The sequence below is a fragment of the Gekko japonicus genome, unplaced genomic scaffold (assembly GCF_001447785.1).
Source record: "Gekko japonicus isolate JY-2015 unplaced genomic scaffold, Gekko_japonicus_V1.1 scaffold1051, whole genome shotgun sequence".
Taxonomy (NCBI): Eukaryota; Metazoa; Chordata; class Lepidosauria; order Squamata; family Gekkonidae; genus Gekko; species Gekko japonicus.
The window spans coordinates 325765-345638 of NW_015160868.1; the positions used below are offsets into that span (position 1 = coordinate 325765).

Here is a 19874-nt window from a genome sequence, read left to right on the forward strand (position 1 = left end):
GAGCTCCCCTCCTCTGTGAGGACAGATCTGCATGTCCCCCCCCATAGCTAGCAATCCAAAACAGTCCAGTGGAGCCTAAGCAGTGGGTGTTGCCTTCCGACACACTTCCGGTGATGTCAGGGGGTGTGGCATATGCAAATACGTTATGCTAATGAGTTATGCTAATGAGCCCCTGCACCTCGTTTTCTACGAAATGACCCCTGGTTAGGACACGGGAGTCTCACTCTTTTACAAGAGTGAGTCTCCTGTGTCCAAACTGAAAGCGACAGGTAATTGGGCTAAGGCTAGGAAGCTATCTGAAATTCCGAGAATTTTTGCACGAATGGTTCGGAAACGGCACACAGATCCCAGAGAGGTGGACGGGCAGAGCTTCATTCATTTATGCATTCTGCCCTGCTTTTCACGGTCAGAGACCTGCTCCGAGCAGCCCAGAACATCATTTTAAAATCATTATAAATTCTGAATGGCCCGCCGAGCAGCTCCGATCTCTCGCAGAGCAAGGGCAGCTCAGAAAACAGGCGGGGGGATCTGAAACCGGATCTCTCCTGGCCTCGGTGTTCCCTTGTCGGGCAGTGTCTACTAACCGAGGCAGAGCGGCTGGCTTTGATGGGAGTCTTGCGAGGAAATCCGCAGGAGTTACTCGGCTCACAGAACCCCTTGTCAACTGGCCCTTCCCAAATGTATGTAGGCCAGTCATTTGTGGCATAAAAGCAGGGCTTTTTTTTGTAGAAAATGTCCAGCAGGAACTCATTAGCATAATAGGCCACACCCAGCAGCAGAAACTCATTAGCATATCAGGCCACACCCCCATGTTACCAGAAGTGTGGACATCCAGCCACACCCACCTTTTGCTTCTTATTCTGTTGACCTTGTTTGTTGTCAAAACCCAGGGCCTTTTTTTGTTGCAGAAGCTCCTTTGCATGTTAGGCCACACACCCCTAATGTAGCCAATCCTAATGAGTTTCTGCTGTTGGGTGTGGCCTGTTATGCTAATGAGTTCCTGCTGGGTGTGGCCAACTTGGGAGCCAGCCGGAACTCCGTTCCTGTGCGTTCTTGCCCCAAAATAGCCCTGCATAAAAGGAAGGGGAAAACACACCAGTACACCCACACTAACTTTCGTAATGTCTCCCTTCTGGGTCATCTGCCACCTTTCCCAACTCACACGACACTGCCTTACCCTGAACCAGAACATCTGACTTGCCCCAAATCGGTCCATCAAGGTTGGTCTTGTCAAATCAGACTGGTGGTCACTCTCTAGGGTCTCAGACATTGGGGTCTTTCCCGTCACCTACTACCTGGTCCTTTCTTAACTGAAGATGCCGGGGACTGAAACTGGGACCTTCTGCATGCAAAGCAGAGGCTCTTCCACGGAGCCACGGCCCCTCCCCTGAGCCCTCACCGCAGCTGACCAGGCACGGGGCTATGTACGATTTGGACTGACAAGTGGAGACCCGCAACAAAATGTTGCGTACTGTTGGGTCTCCACTTTTTCTCTTCCCCCCTCCCCTCCCCTCCGTAGGCCTCCCTCGTGTCTCTCCCCCTTCCCTCCTAAGCGAGCCGTCGGGCCTCGCTCATCTCTTCCCCCCTTCTCCCCCTCCCCTCCGAAGCGAGCCCCGGCAGCTCCTGCTGCTGGGCCTCGCTCGTCTCTTTCCCCCTCCCCCTCCTCTTTCCCCCGAAATTTTTTTTAACTTTTTTTATTTTTGTGCACACGTGGGGACTGGCCCACATGTACACAAACCTCCCCCGGCCCCCCAGCTGCCCCCGGAGCGCTGATCTAACGATCCGCACTCCAGGGGCAAGTTGGCTATTAGATATATAGATGACATCAGCTAGTCACTCGGCCTCTGTTTGATGCAGCGACTAGAGAGCCTGCTACCAGTGCAGCATATCATCTGGTCCCTGGAATGCTGACACCGTCCGGCCTGTAAGCCTACTAAATTGTGCTGGTGTTCAGCCAGCTATCAGCAATCGGCTCTCTTTCCCCATCTACAAAACAGAAGCAGTGGTGACCCCCCTGCCAGACAAAGCTTTGGGGGTGGACAAAGAGATATCCTTTCCACAAAGGAGGATGGGCTGCATATCTAACCGTATGGACAGATGAAGCTGCCTTATCGTGTGCCCGCTGACTGGTCCAGTGATTTTGGTGCTATCCAGGGCTCTTTTTGTAGAAAAAGCCCAGCAGGAACTCATTAGCATAATAGGCCACACCCAACAGCAGAATCTCAGTAGCATAATAGGCCACATGCCCCAACATCACGGTTCATTAGCATATTAGGCCACACCCCCATGTCTTCCCTTGACTTGCCCAGTTGCCCCACGGCTGCGGGATGCCTGGCAAGCTGGCCCTTAAATGCCTCCCCGATCCTTCCAGCCCCCCCCCGGCCTGCCTGCTTCGGAGTCGCTGGGGGGGGGGGGTTTGCTCTCCAGGCCTTCCCTCTGTAGCCATGAGCACAGACGTTTTAGCTGTAGTGGGCGTGGCCAACTCTGAAGCCAGCCGGAACTCCGTTCCTGTGCGTTCTTGCCCAAAAATAGCCCTGGTGCTATCTACCCCGAGGGGCTCTCCGAGGCCTCGGGCAGAGAAAGGTCTTTCCCAGCACCAGCTACCTGGCATCCTTTAAATGGAAATGTTGGGGACTGAACCTGGGACCTTCTGTGTACACAGGAAGTGCTCTACACCACTGAGCCACGGCGCCTCCCAAGTGGAGAGGGAAACGTTGCAGCTCGTTCCAGCGCAATGCAGTGAAGTCATATATAGTTTCAGCCATCAACAAAGATCAAAAGTCCTCAAGTCTATGGCCTCTTGCAGATTTCCAACTGTAACCTTGGAATCTGGCTTCGGTTAACTCAGAGCAATTTAGGCTCTCAGTTTCTCCAAATCCACATAATGCTAACTTTAAAGACATATAAAATTGTTCCAAATTTAGTCTGCAGCTATCGTCTCCTTTACATTTAGGGTTACATTCCAATGGTATCCACGCGGAATGTCTTTGGAGTTTACTTTATCCAGCCACACTCTGAAACTGTCTGGCCATCTATAAATGGCCAATCCACAGTACACCATGTCCTTACTATGGACTGCACACAGAACCAGGATCAGAAGAAAGGCTTGTAAAGTATATATTCTAAGGGAAACCGCTTTCTTGCATTACCTCCAAAGTAACACAGGCAAAAATTAGAAGTTTGATACACACCAGATCTTGCAATGCCAGTTTAACTCAGAAATACCATTGACTCCAGTTTGTCTGAGGAAGGGTCAATTCCACCCACAAAACAACCCTCTTTTTTCAGCTCTGGTTCATGCACTCAGCAGTAAAGTGCTGAAACAGTGTCATGGTAGGAACTCCTGCCCCCTCCGATTATGTAAATAGCCCTCCAGTGTGTATTTAGCCCTCCACATGAGCTCACAATCGAAGGAGGAGATTGGATTTATACCCCGCCCTTCACTTGGAGTCTCAGAGCGGCTTACGAGCTCCTTTCCCTTCCCCTCCCCACAACAGACACCCTGTGAGGCAGGTGGGGCTGAGAGAGCTCTTTCCAGAACTGTCATTGAGAGAACAGCTCTGACAGAACTGTGGCTTGCCCAAGGTCATCCAGCAGCTGCAAGTGGAGGAGTAAGGAATCAAACCCGGTTCTCCCAGATTAGAGTGCACACACTTAACCACTGCACCAAACTAGTTCATACAATTCTTCCCCCCAGAGGTCATTTCGGGGGGAATCGCGGGGGATCGCAGTTCCCCCGGGTGAGGTACGGGGGGGTTGGGGCACATGACGAAGCCCCGCCCCCTGCTTCCGGCCGCCCCGCTTCCGGCCCTCATTCAGCCAGGAGGAGGCAGGAGAAGAGGGAGGGTAAGTTGCTTCCTCCCTGCCTCTCCCCACCCCTGCCTGCCTGAGGCCAGGGAGGGCCTTCGCAGGGCTTCCTTGCACTCCCGCCGACCTTGCAGGTCCACTGCCGGGCCCGTTGGGGGCGGGGTGTGTGGCCTTATGACACACTTCCGGTGATGTCAGGGGGTGTGGCATATGCTAATGAGTTATGCTAATGAGTTCCCCTAGCTCTTTTTCTATGAAACGACCCCTGCTTCCCCCTCCAAACCACAGGGGAAAATAATGTTGGCCAGGCCTCCATACAGCTGAATTGCCTCACCTTGAAAGCTAGTGTGTGTATGTGTGTGATTGAAAAGCTTCTGTTACCCCTCCAACCATGCTATTTCAGCACCGTCCTGGATGAAAGATATGGATCAGCACCGTCAGACAACATTTACAGCCAGCAAGATCCCCATAAAGAGTGGCCTGGCAAGGAAGTTGAGAGTACGGCTCTCTGCCTTGTTACCATGTAGTCATCACAGACTGAAATGGCACCTTGATCAAGCAAGGAGCTATTCCCACTCAACCGTGCCCTGGCTTCCAAAGATTACGGAAGCAGAACTGCCAGTGGTATATTTATCTATTTTATTTAGTATGGAGATTTGCTTGTTAAAACGTAACACACACACCCTTTCCCTCTATTTTTCTTTTCTCATTTATTGTTTCACAGAATACTTGAGGATATATCTCCCTTATATATAAAAGCCGAATGGTGGTGGCACTTCTCTAGAACATTCCACACGCTCCGGAATTGGTGGGCGCCCTGGTGTGTCACTCAGAATCTGTCCCTATCCACTGGCTGCATTGCTTGAGTCTCGCCTCCAACATTCTAAACAGTTTGCTGTTCCTCTCCCCCCCATAGCCAGTCAGAACACAGAGGTTATTTGCATATGCAGCCTCATTGGCCTTTGCCTTGATGTATCCTTATATGCTGCTGAGGTGGCCCCCGTATGACAGCCAATGTGATGTAGCAGTCAGGGCTTCAGAGCATGGGAGAGGCTGCAGGAGTGTGGGGGGTGGAAAGCTGAAGAGTGAGGGGGAAATAAAGGTAGGTTGATGATTGGCTGGGAAGGAGATAGGGTTGCCAACTCCAGGTGGGAAGTTCCTGGAGATGTGAGGGATGGAGCCTGGAGAGGGTGAGGTTTCAGGAGGCGTGGGACCTCGGACAGGTACAAAGCCATAGACTCCACCCTCCAAACCAACCATTCCCTTCTGGGGAACCATCATTGCCAATCTCCAGGTGAGGGCTGGAGATCACTCAAAATTACGACTGTTCTTTAGGTAGCAGAGATCAGTTCCTCTAGAGAAAATGGTGGACTCAGTGTCATTATACCCTGCTGAGGTTGCCACAGCAAATTGACACTGAGTGTCCAAGGCCGGGGCAAACACCCAGAGCCTCTTTCTAGAGCTCGTTGTATTTATTTGCACAACAAGCCTTTTTCCTAGTATTTGTATATAGCTGACTGAAGACAACTGTGTAGGGTTTTCAAGGCAAGAGGCGTTCACAGTTTGTTTGCCATTGCCTGCTTCTGCCTAGTGACCCTGGTATTCCTTGGTGGTCTCCCGTCCATATACTGACCAGGGCCAATCCTGCTTAGCTTCTGAGATCTGACAAGATCGGGCTAGCCTGGGCTATCCAGGTCAGGCGGCTTTTAGCTTGACAATACTTATTGAGCCACGGAGGAAGGCAGTAACGGAAACGCATTTGGCATTTTGTTTGTTTTATCATATTCTTTGACCAACTGAATATGTGTTACTCGGTGATTGATCTTTATGAATTAAGTTTAACGATTCATCTGCCATACTGCTAAAGGAATTTACGTCCAGTAGAACAATTTTTGATGGTTTTGTGTGGTCTACTGGGTATTATTGTGCTATTAATGGGTCGCCATAAGTCGAAACCAACTTGATGGCACTTAAACACAGAATTACTGGATGATTAAAAGACGAAGAAGAGATTGGATTTATACCCCCCCCTTCACTACCCAAAAGTGTCTCAGAGTGGCTTACAAACTCCTTTCCCTTCCCCTCCCCACAACAGACACCCTGTGAGGTAGGTGGGGCTGAGAGAACTCTGACAGAAACAGCTCTTTTCCAAGAACACCTCTTATCAGACCTACGGCTTGCCCAAGGTCATCCAGCCAGGTGCAAGTGGAGGAGTGGGGAATCAAACCCGGTTCTCACAGATTAGAGTCCGCGCACTTAATCACTACACCAAACTGGCTTTTTAGTCCTGCTTTTCATTTGTATATTTTTGAGGCTTATTTTATTTTTTTGGCCAGCGGTAACCAGAGCAGATTATTCTGGTAAAATGCAGTGGATTCATTGGCAGGGCCCAATGAGGACAACTTTTTAAAATCAAAGCCTCCCAGAGTTAACACCTTTCTTGGGGGGGCGGAGCGGTTTACTTCGGTCCTGTTACTGTAAGCAAAAAGGGAAAGCAGATATGCTGCCTTGAGGTGAAGGAGATTTAAATAAATCAATTAACGTTTAAAAGTAGCTTTTTGTTAATTAAACTATGTTATAATTTCCTGAGCAGGAGATTCTAACGATGGATCTGGTAGCATGCAGTTTGATTGAATTTAATCATTTATTTGGTTTTAAAAGGTAGACGATTAAGAGGTTATAAATGTGTGGACTAGTTAGCAACCAGAGATGATATGAAATTGCATGAAGACATTTCTACATCTTGGAAATGGGTCCACTCTTTGCTGGACACTCAGGCCATCTTCTGCATATAAGAAAGCATACCATGAAATTGCTGAGCAGTTGGGTTAGAACGGATAAGAGGAAGTCCTTCTTCACCCAAAGAGTGATTAACACTTGGAATTCACTGCCACAGGAAGTGGTGGCGGCAACAAGCATGGACGGCTTCAAGAGGGAATTAGATAAGCATATGGAGCAGAGGTCCATCAGTGGCTATTAGCCACAAGGTACAGATAGGGACTCTGGGGCAAGGGATGCTCTGTCTTCTTGGTGCTTGGGGGGGGGGGGGGTCAACAGTGGGAGGGCTTCTAATGTCCTGGCCCCACTGGTGGATCTCCTGATGGCACCTGGTATTTCTGGCCACTGTGTGACACAGAGTGTTGGACTGGATGGGCCTTTGGACTGATCCAACATTGGCATCTCATATGTTCTTATGTTCTTATGTACCATAAAAAGATGGTATGGTGACTCATAAGGTACAAAATCCGCAACTGTTCTCTCCTCCCCCCGCCAGCCCCGTGATCAGGTGTTTCCTCATTAAGTTTCTGCAAATTGATGATAATTGCTTCGATTTTCTGTTCAGCACCAGAAAATGAATCCAATGCCCTATCTCGTTTCATGTTGAGTGGCTTTAGCCTCCTAATTTTTTATTTATGTGATATTAAGCACTGCTGACAGAATTTACACAGGCTATTACCTCAGAGCTTCTTTACAGAAATATCAAGTGGAGCCATGGCACCGGTCTGTGGTGGTTTCGCATCCGAAAAATCAAAATGACACCACCCACCCCCAAACTAGAGCTCATATATAGAAATATTTTTTAACGTGACACCGAGATCAAAGCCAGAGGCAAGAAAAGTGATGCGTGACCCCACCCCATCCCTTTTGAAATCTGCTGCTTGAAATGGATCGTGTCGTATCATGCTATATAAGGGCTAAGTTTCCCATGGTCAGCCAGCATAAACAGATGGCTGCAATCCAAATAAATAAACAGAAGGGGGGGGACTAAACTCTGTGACAGAAGGCTAGGCCCAGGGAATTACTGTGATGGGGCTACAGAAGAGTACCAAACAATGGAGGCCCTTCCCCCCCCCCCCTTTGCTAGAGAGCTCTGTAATTTAAGAGGCCAAGGCCTACGGAACTCTGAACTAGTTCTGTGAAGTGCAGGGGGGCGGGGCACAAGATGAAGCCTTGCCCCCTGCTTCCGGCCACCCCGCTTCCAGCCCTCATTCAGCCAGGAGGAGGCAGGAAAAGAGGGAGGGTAAGTTGCTTCCTCCCCGCCTCTCCCCACCCCTGCCAGCCTGGGGCCAGGGAGGGCCTTGGTGGAGCTTCCTCGCACTCCCGCTGGCCTTGCAGGTCCACCGCTGGGCCCCTGATGTCAGGGGGTGTGGCATATGCTAATGAGTTATGCTAATGAGTTTCCCTAGCTCTTTTTCTACGAAACCACCCCTGCTTTAGACTATTCCCCCCCCTTCACGTAGTTCAGAATGTGGAACGACACGCCACTCTCGAAATGGAGAGAGCTTACAGAAAACAGTGTGTAATTTAGTGGAGAGTCATGGGTTTGAGAGGTGGGGGAATTCAAATTCTGCTTGGTCAACCTGGGATGTTTGAGCAAGTGACTCCAACATCAGGATCTACTTTGCACACAAACTTGAAAATAAAGAGATGCTTTAAGCACCTGAGCCCCATCCAGGGGGAGTTCTGGCTTTTTAATCCATTTTGCAAGGCAGACCCCCCCCCCAATGTCATCTAGTCCCTGGGTGCATGTATTAGGGTTGCCAACCTGCTGGTGGGACCTGGAAATCTCCCTGCATTACAATGGCACTCCCTGAAATACAACTGAGATCAGTTCCCCTGGAGAAAATTGTTGCTTTGGAGGGTGGACTCTATGGCATTATATCCCACAGAAGTCCCTCCCCTCCCCAGGCTCCACCCCCCAATCTCAATAAATAAATAAATAAATAAATAAATAAATAAATAATCTCCAGGAATCTCCCAACCAGAAGCTTGCAACCCTAGCATGCACTGCTTATTTTAGTTATCTAAATCAAGAAAGGTAGCATTAGGAGAATTTGGTTGCCTGTTATCGTTTACCTTTGATATAACTTATCATAGTTTTCCTTTAAAAGGTCCCTCTCTTTTTCCAAATCGTTAATTCTTTCTTGTAGCTGGAACAAAGAAGATTGCAAGTAGTATAACTGAAAACTTTTTTTTTAAAGTAACAGTTACTAGCACAAAGAAGTTTTGTAACTAGAAATGTCCAGTGTCAGGATTGGTTGTTTTTTTTCTCTGACATCACTTAACTGCTTTCATGCCACCAAAAAACCCAAAGCAAACTAAGTTGACCTGTCAATTAAGAAGTGCAATCAAAACAAATTTTTAGAAAAATTAATTAATTAATTTATGAAGGAAGTCACACACCCTCAGTTTGCAAGACTTAAGCAAGGCTGTTACGATCGGGCGTTTTGGGGGGTCATTAATTCATAGGGTTGCCATAAATCGGATGTGACTTGACAGCACTTTACTTACACACACACACGGGTTATTATTCCCCAGGTGGGGGCGAGGGATTCCCCCTTTTTGCAGATTCCTGCCCGCTGGTGGCCAGCTGGCCAGTGGGAGGAAATTCCCCCCCCCCAAAACAGCAACAACATACACGACACGCCAATGTCACCAGGAAGTGACATAGGCATGCCGGTGACTGGGGGGGGGGTACTCTGCTTTTTGAGCAAAACTCTATGGTTTGAGGGCGATTTCCCCATAGAGTTTAGTCCAAAAATCAGAGCGTCACCTCCGACGTCACCGGCGTGCCTATGTCACTTCAGGGTGACATATGTATGTTGCACAATGTCCCCGTCCACTCCTGGAACGCCCCCCTCCCCACTGGCACGATGATTAGACCTGGCAACCCTAACACACACACACACATTATCTATATATCTAATACTGAACTGGCCCCCTCTGTGCGGATCCTTAGATCCGGACATCGGGGGCACTTGGGGGGGAGGGAGAGGTTTGTGCACATGTGGGGCGGTCCCCACGTGTGCACAAAAATGCTAAATGTTGAAAAAACTTTCGGGGGGATGTTTAAACCCCCCCGAAAGTGCCAGAGCTTTCCGTGCGCATGGTGGGTCGGGCTGCTGGGAGCCGCACGGGCCTCGCCATTGGTGCTGGGGGGGTGGGGAAGAAGGGGAGAAGGCTCACCTGCTGCCGCTTCCTCCCCCTCCACGTGGAGCTCCCCCCCCATGAGTATCGTGGGTCCCCCTTCTTGTATATATATATAATTGCTTTGTTTTCTGCCTTTCCCCCCAACAAGGAGCTGAAGTGGCTCACGTCCTTTCCCTTCTCCTCCATTTCTGCTTCCATATGTAAACTGCTGGTTTTGTGAATGTTGTCAATTTTAATGTGTTTATTGTTTTATCTACCTTATCGTGTACGCCGCCTTGAGCCAGTTTGTTCTGGCTAGGTGGGAAACAAATCTAAAGCAATAAATAAGTAAATAGAATTTTACAAAAGCATTCTCCTTGTGTGCTCGATAGTCACAACTTTAGTATGAGGCTGCGTGGCCAAAAGGAAGGGAGGCAGCTGGCCTGGGCCTCAAGTTCAAAGGGGGCCTTAATTGTAGACACATTCGTTTTTTTGGCATCTGATACATTTTCCAGCTTGCTGTTACGCACATCTTATCTCATCCATTCTGACTCTCATTACGGCTATGGGCTCTCTTATATTTACTTTGTTTGTTGTCAAAACCCAGGACTTTTTTTGTAGCAGGAACCCTTTGCATGTTAGGCTACACCCCTAATGTAGCCAATCCTAATGAGTTTCTGCTGTTGGGTGTGCCCTATTATGCTAATGAGTTCCGGCTGGGCGTGGCCAACTCAGGAGCCAGCCGGAACTCCGTTCCTGTGCGTTCCTGCCCCAAAATAGCCCTGGTGTTAATAAACTACATCACGTAATCGTAACGGAAGGAAATACGTAGCAGGAAGGGGCCTCAGCAATGTCATGGGCTAAGCACCACTTATACATGCTGACCGTTCCTCTGCCAGATGTCTGTTGATAGGTCAAATGAGGCCAGTATGTTTATGCAAGCTGGAGCTATCTTCCTCTCGGGGCCCCGGGGACCCTCAATGAATCGGTCCCTTCCCACCTCGGATCACTGCGGAGATGAGGCACTCTTTTGAAACGTTTTCAGAAGAAAAGGGATACTTCTCACCTCTTCCAACCGTCGCTTTGAAAAAGTCACGGCCTGCAGCTCTTTCTCAAGGTGGAGACATCTCACTCGTTCTTCTTTAAGCTGCAGATTGAGCTCATCTCCGTTAGCCATTAAAGCATCGTGGCTTGCTTTGAGGTTCTTTTGATTCTGTTGGGGGTGGGGGGAGAGAACGCAATTCACGTTGGGGCGGGATGGATAAGATGAGTCTGCAATCCCCTGTTCGTGGCAGCCGGATGTCCTTTGGGAGTCTAACAGGGCTCTCCAACCGACATTTAAAGTGTAATCTGAGTTCGGTCGACAGGAGATGCTCTTGTCATGGGTTTGACACGATGTGGTCAGGCACAGCAAGCCAGGCACAGCAGCGGAGTTCCTCCCCCACCCCACTCTCTCCCAATTTGCCAACCCCTCCCAGTTCAGCTGGGATGAGAAAGACCAAGACAGACATCTGTTTAGCAATTAAAGCATTTTGCTGTGGTTCTTGTGGTTTGGACATGCTGACCAAAAACACTACAGTAGCAAGCAAAAATGAACCCCCGACCACAAATATGCCAATGCAGCTTTTGTCGTTTCGCTGCTAACCCACCAGTCGGTGCTTCATTTGTGTTCCTAATTCTTCCAACAGATTTAATTAACCAAACCAAACAACGGTGTGTTTTTGACTGGAATGCCTTGTTTCGTGACATTTGACATAGTTTAGCTGTGCTTAACTTTCTTTTTTCAAACGCACGCTTGTATGTACTATAGTTTAAAAACTACAGCACCCGCCTGAATTCACGGGGCTTTGATAATGTTTGTTTTTTAAAAAACAAACACTTTCACTCTTACAGAAAGACGAAATGTGCTTATCACAGCTTTAGAGTTTCAGGTCCATCTCCTGGTCGAGAGACTCTAAACCCTCAATTGTAATCATTAGAACAATACGCAAGGCATGGCGGTGATAAGTTCTGTAGAGGAAACTGGTTTGGGATATTCTGGGCAGCCAAGCCGTGATGGAACTGAGCATCTGAGATGGTTTTGGACAAAAGCCCTGATGCAGAGGGTCTATGTTCATTTGGATTACATGTATATGGGAGCTGGGTCATTATTTCCAGAGGAACAGCTAGCTTCAAGTCCAGTAGCACTATAGAAGCCAACAAGGTTTTCGAGGACTTGCAAAGTTATTAATGATTTTTTTGGGGAAAAAATCATTTTAGAAATAGCTAAAATAACGGGGATCACAATCCAAACAAACCCAGAATTAATCCTACTTAATCTTTGGGAGAACTTGAAAATTCCTAAAAGAAAACAAGACTTAATAATGACAATGGTCACGGCAGCAAAAAAGTAATATAGCTAAAAAATGGAAAGATGAAAATCCCCCTACAGTGCATTCTTAGTATATGAAGCTATGGGATTATTTTATTATGGGGAAAATAACAGATTACATTGAAAAATAACGTTACCGGATAAATAAATCATATATAATGGAAAAAATGGGCTCCTTTTATGAAATGGAAATTTAAACATCAAGATGGCACAGGAAAATCAAAATTAGATAATTATTATACACTAGTTGCAATTAGTTGCTTGGTGCTGGGGGGGGGGGGAAACAGTGGGAAGGCTTCTAATGTCCTGGCCCCACTGCTGGACCTCCTGATGGCACTGGTATTTCTGGCCACTGTGTGACACAGAGTGTTGGACTGGATGGGCCTTTGGCCTGATCCAACATTGGCATCTCTTATGTTCTTAAATACAATATTGAACATTTTATCCGTTTACACTTATTTACTCAGAATAGTATAAGGTAAATTTAGCCTCTCCTGATGGCTCACATTTGTATTATATTGTACCTGTTTTATGCTATTCATTGTCAATGGAAGTTACCGTTACCGTTACTGTCACTGTTACTGTTTATGTTACAGATACTCAGAGGTCATTTCGGGGGGGAACGCGGGGGATCGCAGTTCCCCCGGGTGAGGTACAGGGGGCGGGACACATGACAAAGCCCCGCCCCCTGCTTCCAGTCGCTCCGTTTCCGGCCCTCATTCAGCCAGGAGGAGGCAGGAGAAGAGGGAGGGTAAGTTGCTTCCTCCCTGCCTCTCCCCACCCCTGCCTGCCTGGGGCCAGGGAGGGCCTTCGCGGGGCTTCCTTGCACTCCCGCCGGCCTTGCAGGTCCACCGCCGGGCCCCTCATAACTCTCTCTAATACAGGAGTCAGTCCCTCTTCTAAAATGGCAGATGCTTCCGGCATCATCTAGGAACAAAGGAAGAATGTTTGGGGTTCTCTTGCTGGAATATGAATATATTGCTGGAATATATATATATTTGCTGGAATATATATATATTCCAAATTGAATGAAGTCACACAGAATTAACTAACATTTCTTTAATTGGTGCCACCCCTAAAAATGACCAAATACTTCAAATAAGTATGGCCAGTGCATATTTCATGCAATCCACATCTCATTGTAAATGTAACATGCACACTCTTAGTTGAATGGCATTTTAGGTGTAGCTGCAATCTGTACTTTGGTGGAGTATGAAGGAAACAGCGCTCTCAACATATTTACTTGAGCCCACCTGAACTTCAGGGGGCTGGATCCAAGGAAACCTGGGGGCTTCCTTCCATGATATGAAGAGCAAGAGGCGTGCAAGAGTAGACACTGGATCTAACTCAATGGGATTGACTCCCTAATACACATGTTTAGGATTCTAGATTCTCTTTCCATACCTCTTGAAGCTGAAGCAATTTTGCTTCCACTGCAGACAATGTGTTGCTCTTCTCCATCAACTGTTTGTTGAGTCTGATCATTTCAACATTGTCCCGAATGGTTAACCTTCAAAGCAACATATTTGAGAGAGAGAGAGAGAGAGAAGGAGAGAGAAAGCCGTGGTGAGCTTTAATGTACAATAACACTTGCCTTGTTAGTTGTGCTTTGAAAAGCTGAAAACCCTCGAAAATTGGTTTGTCATGGCTTCTTAATTCCAAAACACAGTTAGGGAATGGATAGTGCGTAACAGCCAACAATTTCTTTCCCCAAAAAAATCAATATTGTCGAGCGTTAAATATTTCCAGGTTTTACTGCAAACAGGATACTTCACATTACACTTTATTTGCACATATCACTTTACTCCATCAAACTTTGGGGATGCTGCTGTGAATGGAACTCACAGTAATTTGTTTTCGCAATCTAGTCATTTCCTTCCAAACCTGTGTTGTAGTACAACTATTACTTCCTGGAGTTTCGTCCTGGAACTCAAACTTCTTCATGTATTCCCAAGGAAAGTGACTTAGCACTTTATACAGATAACACCCCGTGTGACATTCCAATATTAAAACATCGGATGCAGAGAAATATCCGAGGAGATCTCAGCTACCCACATTATCCATATTGACCAGAGACAGTTTCTGCACAGCATGATACTAGCAAGATTACCATGCTGGGATAATTTTGTGGTGTAGATTGAAAGAGCTCACACAGCTGGATTCCATGAGATGCTGCGGCAGCAACCAAGTGCATAAAACCGGGTGCAGCAGATCTTGGTTTTCTTATGATGTGTAGGCTGTGCGACTGCTGCCATCTCGGGTACCACATCGGCGCGGCTCGAAAAGGCAAGCGACCTGAAAATGCCCTTTCTGCCCCTTGCACCAGTGGATCCTCGGCAGCAATCACATTTCATGCCCAACAACATAGATATTTTTTTCTAAAAATATATATATATGAAACTGAAGGTAAAAAAATGTGGTCATTTTGGCCACCCTGTCTTTTACAGATGCAGGTTCCGGAACTGTAGGGACGGAGCTCGCAGATGGGGTTCCACTAATGGTGGTGCTTTCCCTGGCACAAGCACCCATCTGCTGATGCAAGGTGGGGGGGAGGTCCCCGCTGGTGAGGAAAAAGTGGTGGCCCCACATGCCAGAGAAAAGAGTTCCTGGGTCCTGTATCCAACTACACAGTTAACAAAATCCTTCAGTTTTCTTGAGAGAGAGCCGGGATTCGCAACCATTCCCTTTCCCTGCTGCACCCCGCAAGCTTCCCCTCCCCCCACAATGTTGTTCCTGGGGGGGGGGTCAGCAGATACCCAGAAACAGCACAGTGGGAGTCTTCAGCAAGGAAGGGGGGAACTGGCAGAAACTGCCACCCCTTCTAAATGCCTTTAAGTTTTCTTAATGTGGTTGGATCCAGACCATGATCTGCAGGAACCAATCCATTATCGGATTTTGTTCAGTTGGCTGGAGCTCAGTAGATGTGCCAGTAGGGTTGCTTTGTTGTTGTTGTTGTTCAGTCGCACAGTCGAGTCCGACTCTTCGTGACCCCATGGACAAGATCTCGCCAGGCCCTCCTGTTTTCCACTGTCCTCTGAGGTTTGCTCAATTTCATGTTAGTTGCATCTATGACACTAACCATCTCAACCTTTGCCGTCCCCGTCTTCTTTGACCTAAGAGATTTTAGGGGTGGCGCCTGGGTGCATTCTAGTATACCTCTGAACTAAAACAGGTCTCCCACGGCTGTGCACGGCAGGGGAAAGACAGTCCGTAGTTGTTGGCAGGTGGTCTTTTACAAAACCTAAAGAGAGCCAGCTTGGTGTAGTGGTTAAGTGTGCGGACTCTAATCTGGGAGAACTGGGCCACCCTTATGTGCCAGGCACTCTTTGTTTGAGACAGGAAGACAGTGTATAAGCTAGCCCATAACAGATAAAGGAAGACCCTTTCAAATACCTGATGCTCCACAGGCAGAAGTCTGCAAGAACATTCCTCCAAAGAGCTCAAGGTGATGCACACAATTATCACCTCCTCAGTTTCATTCTAACAACTCAGCCGTTAACTTTGGCTGAGAGAGAGAAAGACTGGCCCAAAGTCATTCATGGGCGAGCATAACTGAGGATTCGGACACAGATCCCCCAGGGCCAAATCCAGGAGTCCCCGACCTTTTTGAGCCTGTGGCCATCTCTGAAATTCTGACACAGCGTGGCGGGTGCGACCACAAAACAGCTGCCGCAAGAGGCGGCACCAACCACAAACTGTCAGGGAGTGAATTTATGCATAACGGTAACAGTAACTCTTTTGATTTCTGAAGGAGGCTGTTTATCAGGATGTCTTTTAAAATAAACATATTGTTCAAAAATATTTTCTTGCATACACACAGCTCACCACCGGTCATTCTAGTACTGTAGTAGCAGCAGCAGCTGCTGAAGCAATTTTTTTAAAAAAATCTTCACAGCCAATCAGAAATCCTGCTGGGTGAAAGCCCCGCCTGGCCCCACCCACTTTCTAAAGACACTTCTCAGGTCCAGGAAAGATGCTGGCAGTTGTCATGGATCTACAGCACCACACGAGCGACCCCTGCCCTAGTGTGACACGAACTCTGTCCCCACAGGCAACTTCCGTGCCACCAAAAGCCACTGTAACTCTGAGACACGAAAGTCCTCTCTTTGTTCAGTTTTCATCATACCGCTGGCCTGTCGCCTGATGCTCCTTCAGTTGCAGGAGGGATTCTTCAAACTCCTCTTCCTTCCTCCTGATTTCATTTCCGAGTGCTTCTACCGTACGTGCCAACTCCTCGTTGTGCGCCCTTTGTGATTCAACCACGTTCTCCCTGCAAGCCAACAAAGCAACATTCAGAGCGTTTGGAGTACACTGGATGCGACAGAAAGCTTATCCCCCACCCCCCCAAGTGAAGAAAAATAGAACAAAAGGTGGCTTTGGGTCATTAAAAAAAAGAGTCAGAATTGAGTTATTCTTCCAAAGATCACACTTGATCCTACTGCTCCACCATTTCCCCTCTGCTTTAATCAAGCTGATTACAGTATGTATGGTACCTCTGCATCCTTTACAAGAATTCTTTATGACACTCCTCCCACCTTCTGCGATAAAGACTCTGGGATCTCCATTCCTACCTGTGTCTGATGAAAGGAGCGAAGAAGAAGAAGGAGAAAAGGAGGAGATTGGATTTATACCCCGCCCTTCACTTGGAGTCACAGAGCGGCTTACAAACTCCTTTCCCCTCCCCTCCTTGCAACAGACACCTTGTGAGGTAGGTGGGGCTGAGAGAGCTCTTTCCAGAACTGTCCTTGAGAGACCAGCTCTGACAGAACTGTGGCTTGCCCAAGGTCATCCAGCAGCTGCGAGTGGAGGAGTGGGGAATCAAACCCGGTTCTCCCAGATTAGAGTTCGCGCACTTAACCACTACACCAAACTGGCTTTGACCCTAAAAAGCTTGTACCCTAAAATTCTTGTTGGTCTCTAAGGTGCTACTGGACTCACATCTAACAATCCTACTGAAGCCACTCTAAGGAACTGGAAGAAGCGGGCAAAGAAGCTGGGGGGGTCCTACAGACTATTAAATATTATTATAACAACTCAAAACGGCAGCATATTTAATTACCAGCCCTCTACTATGGTTTAGGGACTCACAACCAACAAAAGTCAACTCCAGTTGCTTCCAAACCATCATATAGTATAAAACAAACAGCTGAATTCGAACAAGCTTTGCATCGAGTAGTGCCAATTACTTATTTGGGGTTGGATCCAAACCCTAGGGTCAAATTGAGAGTTTACCCTTCTGCTTTCAGAAGGGAGACTTTTGATCTAACCCATGGTTTGAGTCCAACCCATCATAATTCTACATGCTCAAGGAAGGACTCTTACAGTTGAAGGAAGGGCAGTTTTGAATTCAACTCCGTGGTTACGATCCAACCCCAGATCTGAACAGACTGAAATTATGGTTTGGGGCACACTGTTAAATTGACAAACAAAACAGTACAACCCACTCTAAATATGGGCTCGTGGGCAGGTGGTTCTGGTGCAAATTCTAGGTGAACAGTCATTCCATGGGACTCTTGGGTGCATTCTAGTATTTGTTGTTGTTCAGTCGCACAGTCGAGTCCGACTCTTCGCGACCCCATGGACCAGATCCCGCCAGGCCCTCCTGTCTTCCGTTGTCCTCTGAAGTTGGCTCAATTTCATGTTCGTTGCGTCGACTACACTGTCCAACCATCTCATCCTTTGCCGTCCCCGTCTTCTTTGACCTTCAATCTTTCCCAGCATTAGGGTCTTCTCCAGTGAGTGCTCCCTTCTCATTTGGTGGCCAAAGTATTTAAGCTTCAGTTTCATTATCTGGCCTTCCAGGGAACAGTCAGGGTTGATTTCTTTTAGGATTGACTGATTTGATCTTCTTGCAGTCCAAGGGACTCTCAAGAGTCTTCTCCAGCACCATAGTTCAAAAGAATCTATTCTTCGGCGCTCGGCCTTCCTTATAGTCCAACTCTCGCAGCCATACATGACTACTGGGAATACCATTGCTTTGACCATGCGGACTTTTGTTGGCAGGGTGATGTCTCTACTTTTTATCATGCTGTTTAGGTTCGCCATCGCTTTCCTCCCAAGGAGCAGGCGTCTTTTAATTTCATGGCTGCTGTCACAGTCTGCGGTGATCTGGGATCCCAGGAACGTGAAGTCTGTCACCACTTCCACGACTTCCCCTTCTATTTGCCAAGGAGTGATGTGGCCAGATGCCATAATCTTAGTTTTTTTGATGTTGAGCTTCAAGCCCACTTTTGCGCTCTCCTCTTTTACCCTGAGCAAGAGGCTCTTTAGGTCCTCTTCACTTTCTGCCATTAGAGTGGTATCGTCTGCATATCTGAGGTTGTTGATCTTTTCCCCAGCAATCTTAATTCCCGCTTGTGATTCATCCAGGCCAGCATTTCGCATGATGTACTCTGCATATATATTAAATAAGCAAGGCGACAATATACATCCTTGTCGTACTCCTTTTCCTATGCTAAACCAATCAGTTGTTCCATATCCGGTTCTAACTGTCGCTTCTTGGCCCTTATACAGGTTTCTCAAGAGACATGTGAGGTGGTCTGGTACTCCCATCTCTTTAAGGACCAGTGAAGGGTGAGGTCTAAATCCAATCATCATCATCATCATCTCCTCCTCCTCCTCCTCCTCTTCTTTTAGGAACCTCTGGTAACTATCTGAACAGTTCCAGAGCTACCCCCAGACAGTCTAAAAACCATACTACTCTTTCATGTTTCTGAGACACATTAATGATACTATATAAACAGCCTAAAGAAAGACATAGCACGGAGTATATTCGAGTGATCAACTGGGAATGCAAAATATGTTTGTTTCCCTTCATGGCACCTCTGAATGGCTCTCCATGTCGCTTTTCAAAGTAACACTGGGGAGATTCCGACTTGGTAGCACAACCTGTAGAAGATCTTTTGAAACAGGATCCCCACGGGAGCTTGGGGAGGGGAAAGTTTAGCGGTGGGCCTAGGCAGAGTGGTTATGGAAGGCCATTGAGACATAGGAGAGCTCGGTGTCCTTCCAGCCTACGGCCCATCCCAAGGGTGGCTAGCAGTGGGGCCAGGAATGACCCCCCTCGGTCATTGGTGTTGTGTAACGCCAGGTCCATTAACAACAAAGTCGCAACTCTGAGAGAGTATGTGACGGAACATCACCTGGCGTGCGTGACCGAGACCTGGGTGAGGGAAGGTGAGACTTTGGCTCTCACTCAGTTAGCCTCCCTGGGCTACTCGGTCCTTCACCAATCGCGGAATCAGGGGCGGGGGGGAGGGGTGGCTATTCTCGTTCGGGAGGCTTACTCCTTCAGGGCACTCCCGGCCGTAGAGATCGCGGGCATAGAATGTGTCGGCGTGCTGCGGGGGGCTGAGGAGAGTTTGGCAATTTGGCTGGTGTACCGACCGCCTAATGCACCGGCCAATAGTCTGCCGTCCCTGCTGGAGGCCGTATCAGGCTGGGCGTTGGATCACCCTCGACTGATGGTCTTGGGTGATTTCAACGTCCATGCTGAGGACGCGGCCTCCAGCCGGGCTACGGACCTGGTGTCGTCCATGGCGGCGCTGGGACTCTCGCAGCTTGTATCGGCCCCCACGCATCGGGCTGGTCACATGCTCGACTTGATCTTTGCGACGGGTGTGGAGGTGGACCGGATCACTGCTGAGGCAGTGCCATGGTCGGACCACCTGGCCCTGAAGGCCCGTCTGAGCATTCCACCTCAACCCTGTTTGGGCGGTGAGCGTATTTTTGCTCGCCCGCGGAGCCTGATGGACCCGGAGCGGTTCCAGAGGGCTCTGCGGGATCC

At 48.1% G+C, this 19874-nt stretch overlaps 1 protein-coding gene across 1 annotated transcript in view; it reads right to left on the reverse strand.

Annotated features, from left to right (window-relative positions):
• RPGRIP1L (RPGRIP1-like) overlaps positions 1 to 19874 on the reverse strand; it is a 136609-nt gene that overhangs the window by 97822 nt on the left and 18913 nt on the right. Inside the window, exons 6-9 of the mRNA XM_015422281.1 lie at positions 16215 to 16358; positions 13493 to 13598; positions 10784 to 10930; positions 8665 to 8738 (exon numbers count right to left, since the gene is read on the reverse strand). Of these exons, the coding sequence (XP_015277767.1) occupies positions 8665 to 8738; positions 10784 to 10930; positions 13493 to 13598; positions 16215 to 16358 (471 nt within the window). The remainder of the gene's footprint in view (positions 1 to 8664; positions 8739 to 10783; positions 10931 to 13492; positions 13599 to 16214; positions 16359 to 19874) is intronic.